Raw genomic sequence first — 12,344 nt, forward strand, 5'->3', positions numbered from 1 at the left:
TTATGAATCTGTTTTTGATTTTCACTTTTTAGTTCCTCAAAGTGAGTTTTTTGAATTCTGTTCCGCTAAATAATTTCTAATGTTCTCTTAATTATAAGGTAGAATTTATGGTCAATTAAACACGTTTATTGTCTTAAAATGTCCTGAATGTCTGCTTTATGGGCAAAAGTTCAAACTTATATTTAATAGGTAACGATCTTAAATTTTAACTTTTTTCTCACGACTCATAATTACTTTTGGTCAATTGAGCAACTTCACCGTATTAAATTGTCCTAAACGTCTATTTCATGAGCAACATATCTAAGTCCTAACCTTTACAAATAAGGTAGAACTTCTGATCAATTATCTAAGTCTACTGTCTTGAAATGTCATGATGCTCTAACAGATTTATTTAATAAAAAATATAATTCAGGTATGAAATGACGATCAAGTTATGGTATGATAGCTTTTGTCCTGCTAGTCTACTTTTCTTCTCTATGAGAAAAGAAAGTTACAAGACGAAACTACAAAGTGAAATTATATTTGTAGAACGATAATGTTATGAATGAGATCGAGGGCGGATGCTAAAAGCAATAATGCCTGCAACAACATGTTAGACGCTCCTTCTACTAGTTCAACACCTGTCTTATGTGCAAACCTTTATATCGTCTAAATTGTTTCAAATATCATTCCGTTGCGTATCAATTTTTCAAATTTCTTATATTTGATTGGTTAAAATTTTTTAAAAATATTTTCTCTAAGAAGAAAATTAAGTTCCTTAAATGAAAATAAAAATAAGAAAAAACAATATTATACGTAAATATTTTTGAGATAATACTTTTTGATTATTTCCCTATTACCAAACGCTCCCTAAATTTTCTTTTTTATTCACTTTGTTGCTATTCTCCTTAATTAAGTTTTTTTTTTCCTTTTTCAACAGTCAAACCAATTAATTAATTTAATAAAGTAAAGATACATATTAATTAATTAATGATTAAGTAATAGTTATGTACATTCAAAATGCATGTCATACAATCAACGATGATTGTGATGGATAAGTAAATATTTCTTCTGAAATCGTAGTAAGTATTTCTTTATCTATTAATAATTATGTGAGATTTTTTGATGTGCGTGACTTCAAATTTAGTCAACGCTCTTAACTATTTTTTTCCATTTAAAAAAATAGGAACATATATGTACTTATATAAATTAGATAACCTTTAATTTTATGTGAAGAAAAATAAAATACATTCTCTTTATAATATTCATCTAAATTCTTGTTCCTATTTCTCTAATTGTAATTTTGAGTTGAGAAAGATTTAAAACGAGTCCTGCAGGTCAGTTTAATAAAGTTGAATGTTTCACCTCATATATATATATATTCAATTCTTTTTGCAAAGAAAAAAAATTGTCACATGCACTAATAGATTGGACATCAAATAAGTTTTATCATGATATAGTTTTACTAAAATAGGTACTAAAATATTGACTCTTTTTTTTTTTTTTAACTATTTCAATAATATAAAAGTTTCATTTTTTTTTAATTTTTCATTTGATGTTCGATTTTTATTTTTTTTTGTTGAGGCTTGACTGATTTAGATTTCCGTTGAAAAAATTTATTGGAGGAGTAAAATCTTCTCCACTAAAGATAACTTTCATTTTCATTAATGCTCAAACTCGAAATCTTTTTGAGTAACAATGAAGGGATAGTAAATATTTATTTATTATGGCAATTAAAAATATAAAAACTATTAATGTTTTTCCTCCATAAAGTATCAACCAACAAAATCATTATGCATTTATAAAAAAAGAGATTAAAATAACTTTGATTATATGTAATCAGATATTTTCTTTTCATTTAACTTCTCATCTTTAAGTGAATTTCCTTTTTTTTTATTTGAGTTATATTAATAAAAATACTTAGATTCTTTATATAGAATTTTCTTTAAAAAATATTAATCTAATATGGAAACAACATAAAGGAAAATGACCTAGGAAGGGAAAAAAAATAAACAACTAGCCATTTTTATTATTTCTATGTATAAAGTCCATAAATTTGGGAAACTACATTGAGTAAACAAGTAAGTTGAAAATTTCAGTTTAATATTTTATGTTGCATTAGCACAACTCAAATTTCTAATTTTTTTTTCTAATTAATCATCTGAGTCAAAAAATTATACGCAGTCATACATATCAAGAAATGAATCTCAGTTCATTTAAAATGTCAAGAGTTGCTTCTGTTTGCTTGATTCTGGTAAGTTTTCTAGTACATTTTTTTTAATTTATCCATTAAATTTGTCTGTTGATTTATTTGAATATTTAATTTGCATGCAATGCAGGCACTGCTAATGTTGTTGGTACCTCCTACATTAATAACATTTTGGGTTCGTAAATTCAAAAAAATGGAAAGCGAAATTAAGGTACTGTCTCATAGCTATTTATCTATCTATCTATCTATCTATCTATCTATCTATCTATCTATCTATCTATATTTTATATTTTCAGTACGTATGATTTGAACTTGTCTTAAATTCACGAGTTTACTTTAGGTGACATAGACATTGAAAGATTAACATATTCGATTCCAATTAATTTGCGATCGAGACATAATTATAGTATTTGTTTTGGGTCATAGAGGGCAAATGGTAAAAATAATTTCATATCTATTAACAATATTCATTACAATTTATTGACCTAATTAATGGCAATAAATTCAAAAGATATTTGTTTATATATTTGTAGAATTGCATTAGGCTAATAAAGAGAAGAGTATGTAACTAGTAAAGAATTTTTACAATATCACTAAATTTTTTAACCTATTGTCTTATATCTTATTATCTAGGCTATCTAGCTCAATTCCTCAATTTTATTGCATGATTATTTGTATTATCTTTTAGGTGACATGATAATATAAACATTTCTTTTACGATGTCAATGCATAATCAGAAGGGGAGCTTTGGAGTAACTGCTAAAGTTACTGTCATGTGACCAGGACGTCGCGGGTTCAAGTCTTGAAAACAACCTCTTGCAGAAATGCAAGGTAAGGCTGCGTACACGTCACGTCATGGGTTCAAGCTTTGGAAACAGCCTCTTGTAGAAATGGAAGGTAAGGCTGAGCACACGTCACGGGTTCAAGCCTTGGAAACAGCCTCTTGCAGAAATGCAAGGTAAGGCTTGCATACATACACCCTTGTGGTCCTTCCCCGGACACCGCGCATAGCGGTAGCAAGGCTGAGTACACATCACGGGCTCAAGTCTTGGAAACAACCTCTTGAAGAAATGCAAGGTAAGGCTGCGTACAATACACCCTTGCGGTGGGGCCCTTCCTCGGACACCACGCATAGCGGTAGCTAGGCTGAGTACACGTCATGGGTTCAAGCCTTGAAAACAGCCTCTTGCAGAAATGCAAGGTAAGGCTTGCGTACAATACACCCTTGTGGTGGGGTCCGTCGCCAGACACCATGCATAGCGGTAGCTTAAGTGCACGGGCTGCCTTTTTTTATATCAATGTATGAATTAATTTTCAGGTGTATGCACCAGCCAATGTACAAGATGTTCAACTAAGCCATTTTCATCAGACCATTAAATTTGGATTAATGTTAATCATCTTAATGATGGTTGCTTTGGCTGTTTCAATAATCACATTTGTGATACTAATAATAAGATCAAGAAGAAGAGAAATGCTTTTGTATGATGAACTTACAAAGCAAATTGAAGCAACTCAAGAAGCAATTAGAAAAAGTATGAACAAAAGTACTGCATTTGTTCAAGCAAATCATGATCTTAGTGTAAGTCTTGCTTCAATCAATGGATTAATCGAGCTCTGTCGTGGCACGCCCCATGCTTCACCAGAATCCGAATTGGTGAATTATTTGAATATGATGGAATCTTGCACGAACGATCTTTTAGGTTAGTGTATGTTTCATCTCAGTCTTGATTTAACTTGTATATATTCTCTGATAGTCTAAATAACGCACATAAATGATCTTTACGATTTGTGTTTTAGTTAACTCTCTGATATCAACCAGATTTAACTTATACGCGCTGACAGCCTAAAGCTATTATCTAAGTAATGATCTTTTTTTTTTTTCCAGGCTTTTTGAGTTCTGTTCTTGACCAAAGCAAGATAGAACGAGGGAAGAAGTATCTTAAAGAAGAAGAATTCGACATGGAAGATCTACTAGAACACGTTGTCAACATGAATTACCCCAATGGGGCAAAGAAGAATGTTGACGTGGTACTAGATCCATGTAATGGATCTATTACAAAATTTTCTCGAGTTAAAGGAGATAGAGCAGAATTAAGACGGATACTGAGTAACTTGCTGCATAATGCAGTTAAGTTTACATCAGAAGGCCACATAATTGTTCGTGCTTGGGCTCGGAAAACCAGCTTTGATCAAAGTCGCAGTATTTCTCCGAAAACAAGCACTGGTTGGCTGTCATGCTTACATGCACGGAAGGATGAATCTACGTCAGAAGTACAAGATACGTCAGAAGTGCTAGTACTGAACAGTGTTCAGAAAGATCCAAACTGCATGGAATTAGTATTCGAGGTGGAGGATACCGGGAAAGGAATTCCAAAAGAGAAACAGACATCTGTTTTTGAGAATTTCGTTCAAGTGGATGATGAATCAAACACAGGCATTGGCTTAGGCCTCGGCATTGCTCAGTCATTGGTATGTGTACCTTTCACTACACGTGCATGGGCGAATTTAAAATTTAGACTCAGTGTATTACGATATTTCTATATGTGACAGTTACGAATGCACACACACGCTATGTCTAGCTAGAACATCACAAACATGCAACGACGCTATATGCATTTCAAGATTTGCTTCATACGGAGTATTGCTTACTTCATAACTCATGTTAGTTTCTTATTTACGTTCATTTTTCAGGTAGGTCTAATGGGTGGCAAGTTAGGTATAGTAGGCAAAAATATTGGTGAAGAAGGTACTTGTTTCAGATTCAACGTTTTCCTGATAGCGTGTGATCAACCTCAAGCTCAAGAAAGTCAAGCAACTACTGTTAATTATGCAAGAGAGGATGATTTGGAATCACTGACCGGAGGTGGTTCAGTAGCAAGTAGTAGCAGATTTAAACCAGAAACATCCAATGCCATTCTTTTCATTAAGGAGGAAGAAAGAAGCCGAGTTCTTCGTAGATTCATGATGAACGTACTCGGCTTAAGGGTACATGTTGTGAATCAACATGAGCAGTTTTCTCAAACTCTCAAGATGATGAAAGAGAACATAATCAAGGTTGCATCACGCAGCAACTCCTTCTCCTCATCCTCAATAAGATCACAGGAAATTTCCCTCCATGCTTTATATGTAACAAATGTCAATGATTGTATTGATATCTCATCATCTCAGAGGAGGGGCAGAGGACTTAGTTCTAGGATTTCACTTATAAGATTCGTCTTGATCGTAATTGACACAAGTGCTGGACCAATTCGAGAAATGACTCAAGCTATGACTGAATTTAGAAAGGACCTTCCCAAAGATGTCTCCCTTCGAGTTGTTTGGCTTGAAAATCCTGGTGCAGACAAGGACAAACTACCTTCGACAGATATAGTCATAGCCAAACCATTGCATGGTTCTAATCTATATCGCGCCCTCAGAGATGTACCAGAGTTTCGAGATAAAATTTTACCGACCATCACACAAGAAATGAAGGAAGAAACAATTCAGCATGTTTCGATCGATGTTCCCGGACCTTCGGGTTCGAAGTGATGTATATTGAGCATTTTAATATTTAGCTTATGATATTAATTTGCTTCATATTGTTCTGTTTTTTTTTGTTTTTGAAAAAATGTAATGGCTGATGCTTCTTAATGTCTATTGGAAGCAATTGATTCTTGGTTAGTGATGAATGGATTTGGTGACCATTTTTGTTAAAATTCACTTTAACTTTCTACTCTTTATTCATTCGTTTTCCATCAATTTACGACTTATAACATTTATAACTCTCCTACAAATAGAGTTGGTCTTGTATTTTTTTCCGAAGTACAAGATAATATAAAGTTGACAAAAGTTAGTAAACAAAGGAGTTTATTAGTTGAACGAAGGTGTTCGTTTTGGTGAAGCTTTGAACTCAACTCTTGTACTTTGTGAGAAGACTGTTGTATCCTGGAGGGACAAGACAAGAAGATTATTGTTGGCCTGGTGAAAACATTTGCTACAATGGACTTGAATCTACTAAAAGAGAGAGAGATATCCACAGTTCAGCCAAGCAGAAGATATTTTATTTTCTTCATTCGTATTTTTTTATTTGTAATTTTTATTGTAATTTCATCAACAAGAAGTTACCTTTAACAGGAAAGAAAATTTTGTTGGTTTAGGATGATTATTGGAATGGATGATTACTTACAAAACCCCTCAATTAGAGAATAGAAAGGTTTAAGATAGTCTAAAGAGTCTTTATTTCATTGAAACATGTTGATATTAAAGTTGATATGTTTTATTGTAATTTAACATAGTGCATCGCTGAATCTTGGAGTAACGGTAAATTAAAATTGACTCCCTGTGACATGTAGCTCGAGTAGTCGAGCCGTGGAATCAATTATTAATGTTTGTGTTAGGGTTTTGTTATTTTTCCTCTTTGAATAAATTGAAACTTGGAAGTGTTTTATCTTGAGATCTTTTTACTCATACTCGATCTTTTGATAGACTCAGATTTGCACAGTTCCATTTTATTATATACTTTTGCTGATACGATTTTGTTTTATCAACACCACTTTTGCTGTCTATATATCTTGTTTCCAATCGCAGAGTCATTAATTTTTTTCCGCTGCACGCTTAGTATCTTTAAACTAATACATTAAAATCTTACGTAAACTTGATAAATGTATCATCGAATTCATAATATTACAAACAAACTAAAAATCAAATACATATTCAAATTTGATATTATTACATCTCGAGCGTTCCACCAAATGCTCCTCCAAGCACCTGCATATTTCAAATTTGTTTATTTTACACTTAAATTCAAATTACAATGTCTATATTAACTTGAATACCTGAAATTCGTACAATATGAAATGTAATACAATACTACTAATTTCTTTCAACATATGAGATATGAATCCTGTAATATCATAGTGCAATTTCTTTTTTAGTAGTCGAAAATTACAGGCTCCATAAATATCATAGCGCAATTTCTTTATAAAAGATATTCATTTTCAAGCCACGAAGTAAATATTTTTTAAGTCCTTCCGCAATTCTGCCATGGAAATTTCAAATGAAAGCTACTCAACACACGAATTCCTTTAACTTTGGTTTTTCCTTTTGATGTGAATATTCAGACGTACTCTTTACTCTAAATGGCCGAAGATAATGACTTAGTCTTTGTGCATTTAAGCCTTCTAGTCTTTAACACTTTATGCATTTAAGTCTTCTTCCACTTCTTTTTTTCCTCAAATACATTTAATTTGTTGTCAATTGGTAAAATTTGAAGAGTAGAGACATTTACTTGCCATTTGTCCATGGGAATTATTTACTTTTTTTTTTTGAAATTTTTTTGCACATAAAACATATATATATAGACATATACATACATACATATATATGTGTGTGTATGTATATGTATGTATGTTGTTTTCGAGTGGCATTTTCCTTTAACGACTTGCATAAAAGAATAATTAAGATTTCAAGTCCTTGCACGAGTTATGTCATGAAAAATTCACACAAATTCCTTTCACTTTAATTTTTCATTTTGATGTGACTATTCATTAGTTGAACGTATTCCTTACTCTAAGTCTAAACACCATAATGTATTATGTACTTTTTGTTCTGATGTAATTATAATAATCGATACTAATTTGTTAAAATGTAAACACGAAATTACACAGCAGGAAATTTATAATTATCTCAAATGCATTTGATAGGGTTCCACTTGCTCAATTTGTTGCCAATTGGTAAACTACTAAAAGTAGACACATTTAGTTAGATTTTATTTTTTTTTCTATTATAAGGGCTCGAATTCAAGATCAATATTTAAGAATGGAGGGATCACACCTGCATATTCCACCACGTCCTTTGATATTAAATGCAATTTTGAAGAAGAAAGAGACAAAGATATAAAACTATTTATGCAGTGAATTGTACTCTCAAAATAAAGAAAAGCTCCAATTGCAAAGACTTAAATTGTGTCTTTCTCAAATCAATGCAGAAGTCTCTTCCATATATATTTAAAATAACAGGGTATATTTGTTTGAGAAATTAATTTGTCTATTATTTTTTCTATGACACGCATGTCCTTACAATTCAAATGAACGTATTCTTTACTCTAACAATTACAAAGAAGAAAGAGATGAGAAAATCACAAGTATTAAGGTCAAGAATTATCTCCATTTTAGAGGCATAGACAAATGCTGTTTTTATTCAGTTGGGTAGAGTCTAGAAGGTTTAAAAAAAAATGGATGAGATGATTTTTTAAAGTCATGTGACATTTTTGAAAATAAAACAAAATCAATTTTAGGAATTTCTTAAAAATAAGTCTATTAACGAAAAGGTTAAATCTGCACCATTCGTCTGACGATGAGGGTATATCGACACTATTTATTAAATGGTGAGGTTATATCTGCATCACTTTTTTAACAAGGGTCATATCTTTTCTAAATTGCAAAGCTTAGGATATATTTGTCCGTTGTCCCCCCAAAAAATAAAGAACGGCAGAAATTAAATAAAAAAAAATAATAAATTATGAGTGGAAAATGTGTTGTATTTTTTTTCAAGTGAAAAACTACTTAACAAACAAATTTCTCCCCTTTTGATTTTTCTTTCTGATGTGACTAATATATTGACAACTAATTATATTGACAAAAACTAATGGATTTCCAATTCACATACAATAGCATAATGTACTCTTTATTGCAAAGAATTAACACCAGTTTCATTCATAGAAATTCCATATAGTAGGGTCCATTTGTGTGGAAAAAATAATTTTTTTTTCCACAACAAAAGTTTGTTAAAAAAAATATCGAAATTAATTAAATTCATTGGTTCATGTGCACCATAGAAATTTTAAATAAAAGAAACTTAACATACAATTTGTTTTAACTTTAGTTTGATTTTTTTCATTAGGATGTGACAATCAATAAGATGAGGTGGTCTTTATCCTGAAGTCTCAATCATCATGGACTTGGTATACATTTAAGTCTCTATAATTTAAATATAATATTTTGAGAATACAGAGAGTTGGATACCGAGTGACTTCCCACAGTAGAAGCGTAGACTTAATTAAGGATAGAAGAATTCTTGACTCAATACACAAGTCTTCGTTATATGTTTTATCTTAGATAATGAGAATTGAAATATTTTTGTTTGTTATTCCTCAACTTGTGGAATAACAAACAATAAGTCTATTAGCTATTTTATAGAAAACGAATAAAAAATTAAGATATAAACAACTACAATAAGTTAGGGATGTCAAAATGAAAGTGTCTGAGGTGCCATATGCTTGTAAGTCGTATATATATAATTTGTATCTTGTTATCCTTAATTACAGAAACACAGATTTACGTGAAAACCCTTGCAGAAAAAACCACGGACAGAGGCAGAAGAGGTTTTACTATAATAGAGAGAGAGAGAGTACTGTGTTGGAGACAATAGTCTCAATTTCCCCGAAACAACGCACTAAATCACACTTATATAATACGTGCATACAAATAGGTCCCAGGCCCAATCCATACGCTACCACCACAGACCCCATTGAAAATCACAAACATGAGTCGCACCACGAAACTTTCAGGGCCGAATCAACAAATTAAATTCGGGTCACAACTCCAACACTTGAAATATCATTAATTAAGTTAAAAGCATACAATAGATGCTGATCACAAAAAGGTACAAGACATGTTGATTAGACAAAATGTCAATAACACGGTTTCAGCTCATTAATAAAATTGACTTGGTCAACGCTAAAACTTTTATTCCACAAGTTTAGTTAATTAATTCCAAGTTCCACCTTGACCTATAGTAAGCTCGATAACAACCGAAGAGAAAGAGGGGAAGTCAATGCTGCATAAGTCTTGCAATGGAAATTTCAAAAAAGTAGAGAAATAGTCATTCTCAAAAATTAGACACGACTTAATCGTGTTGTGGGTCTATTTGCTTAATTTATGAAACTGAGTTGTTGAGGGACCTGAAATGGACATGTATGAGACGTAGCTTATTTTTGTAAGTTTCTCATTTGGTTTTGGATATTCATATTAGGCCCTTGATTAATTGTATTCGCAACGTGTAAGCACATTTAAATCCCCAAATTATTGCCTCGAATGCTTTATTCTAGAGGTAAGAGTATAATGTGTGAAGTGTTGGTTATGCACACGTTTCAGATTCAAATTCCGCCAAAGACAAAAAATTGATGTTTAAGTGGAAAAGAATAAAGAAGGGTGGGGCGCTACAGAGAGTTGGGTACCGAATGACTTCCCACAGTAGAAGCATTGACTTAATTAAGGATAGAAGAATCGTATCCATGATGTGGTTTCTTGAGTCAATACACTAAGTCTTCGTTATATGTTTTTTCTTAGGTAGTTGTTTGTCCCACAAGATAGTGAGCACTTAAATCTTTTTGGTTGTTATTCCTCAACTTGTGAAATAAGACACATCCTTTCAATTTAAATGAACGTATACTTCACTCTAAAAGTTAATTCAAATGATTCTCTTCTTTTCTAAGGTCTGTGCAAGTTCAAAGAAGAAAGAGTTGAGAAAATAACAGCTAATTGGAATCATGTCCTTTCAATTTAAGTGAACGTATTCTCCACTCTAACAGCTAATTGGAATCATTCAATTGATTTTCCTCTCTTCTGAGGTATGTAGTACAATTTCAAGGGGAAAGAGGTGAGAAAATCACAATTATTAAGGTCAAGAATTATCTCCATTTGTCTCGGGATGAGGGTATATTGGCACCATTTATTAGACGTATATCTTTTCTAAATTGCAAAGCTTAGGATATATTTTCTCGTTGTCCTTAAAAATTAAAGAGCGAAAAAAATTAAGTCAAGAAAGATAAATTGTGAGTGAGAAATGTGTTGTATTTTTCTGTGAAAATTTCAAGTGAAAAGCTACTTAGCACACAATTTTTTTCTCCTTTAATTTTTCTTTTTGACAACTAATTAATAGGGGCTAGAAAAGAAAATCAAAGTTAAGTTACCCTCCACTTCCACAATTATTGCGGTGGAAATTTACTCTCAATGGAAGAAAGAGAAAAGTTAAGTTAGACCAATTCCTACCTTCAGATCAAATTATCTATCAATTCCTACATTAATCGGGATAGCCTATTTTTCTATGAAACTTTTTAATTTATTTTACTTCAAAATATTTTTTCTTTATCGAAAAGATATCTATAATGAAAGATCAATTAATGATAACCTTAAAAGGTATTATTGAACATGCCGATCCTTGTGACGATCAGTGGCACATTCAAGATTTAAATTTGATGAGTTTAACCTATAAAGTTGCGCTTAATGTATTGTACTTCGGAATATATGGTTCACACAAATGCTTTTCATTCTGATGTGACTATTCATTGGTTGAATGTATTCAATCCTTGCTCTAAGTCGAAACACCATAATGTGATGTACTTTTTGTTCTAATGTAATTATAATAATTGTTAGTAATTTATTAAAACAAAAACACAAAATTATAATAAAGAAAAAATTCAATTGCAAAGACTTAAATATTGTCTATAGAAATCTTAAATGATGTTGTCCAATTGTTTTTGCGAAAATAATTTGTCTATTGGTTCTTTTCTCTTCTGAGGTATGCACAATTTCAAATAAGAAAGAGGGGGAGAAAATCACAATTACTAAGGTCAAGAATTATCTCTATTTTTCTCGAAATGAGGGTATATTGGCACCATTTATTTGACGACGTGGTTATATATGCATTACTTTTTTAATAAGGGATATATCTTTTCTAAATTGCAAAGCTTAGGATATATTTGCTTGTTGTCCCCAAAAAAAATAAAAAGCACCAGAAATTAAGTCAAGAAAGATAATAAATTGTGAGTGAAAAATGCGTTGTATTTTTCCGTGGAAATTTCAAAACATAACTGACTAATGTGTGTATATTGACAGCTAATTATACTGATAAAACTAATGGTTTTTCCATTCACATTCAATAACATAAAGTACTTCTTATTACAAAGACTTAGCACCAGTATCATTCACAGAAATTCCATATGATAGGATCCATTTGTGTGGAGAAAATAATTTATTTTAAGTATTTTTTTTCTACAACAAAAGTTTGTTCAAGAAATACTGAAATTAATTAAATTTGTTGGTTCATGTGCACCATAGAAATTAAATTCCTTCTTGTAATAATTTTGTGCTCCAGTTTCAAAATGATTCTTGCAAAC

General features: G+C 31.4%; 1 protein-coding gene and 1 long non-coding RNA gene across 2 annotated transcripts; one reads left to right on the plus strand and one right to left on the minus strand.

The window, feature by feature from the left end:
• Positions 1-2,200: 2,200 nt before the first annotated feature.
• On the plus strand, positions 2,201-5,716 carry LOC107848801 (histidine kinase CKI1-like). The gene is made up of 6 exons (XM_016693538.2): positions 2,201-2,233; positions 2,319-2,399; positions 2,972-3,019; positions 3,507-3,888; positions 4,074-4,657; positions 4,880-5,716. The coding sequence occupies exons 1-6, from the start codon at positions 2,201-2,203 to the stop codon at positions 5,714-5,716; spliced, it is 1,965 nt and encodes a 654-aa protein (XP_016549024.2).
• A 1,069-nt stretch (positions 5,717-6,785) lies between these two features.
• On the minus strand, positions 6,786-8,139 carry LOC107851748. Its single transcript, XR_007048510.1, has 2 exons — positions 8,000-8,139; positions 6,786-6,934 (listed from the first exon to the last, which is right to left on the minus strand). It is a non-coding gene; the product is annotated as an uncharacterized LOC107851748 (long non-coding RNA).
• Between the last annotated feature and the right edge of the window lie 4,205 nt (positions 8,140-12,344).

Source organism: Capsicum annuum, chromosome 12 (genome assembly GCF_002878395.1).
Source record: "Capsicum annuum cultivar UCD-10X-F1 chromosome 12, UCD10Xv1.1, whole genome shotgun sequence".
NCBI classification, from domain to species: Eukaryota; Viridiplantae; Streptophyta; class Magnoliopsida; order Solanales; family Solanaceae; genus Capsicum; species Capsicum annuum.

What these genes read in the sequence shown, in the direction of transcription:
- LOC107848801 (XM_016693538.2), top strand. Translation starts at nt 2,201, where the DNA reads ATGTCAAGAGTTGCTTCTGTTTGCTTGATTCTG. An exon ending in AAATGGAAAGCGAAATTAAG is followed by an intron (nt 2,400 to 2,971) that starts GTACTGTCTCAT and finishes TCATGTGACCAG; the next exon opens with GACGTCGCGGGTTCAAGTCT. An exon ending in TTGCACGAACGATCTTTTAG is followed by an intron (nt 3,889 to 4,073) that starts GTTAGTGTATGT and finishes TTTTTTTTCCAG; the next exon opens with GCTTTTTGAGTTCTGTTCTT.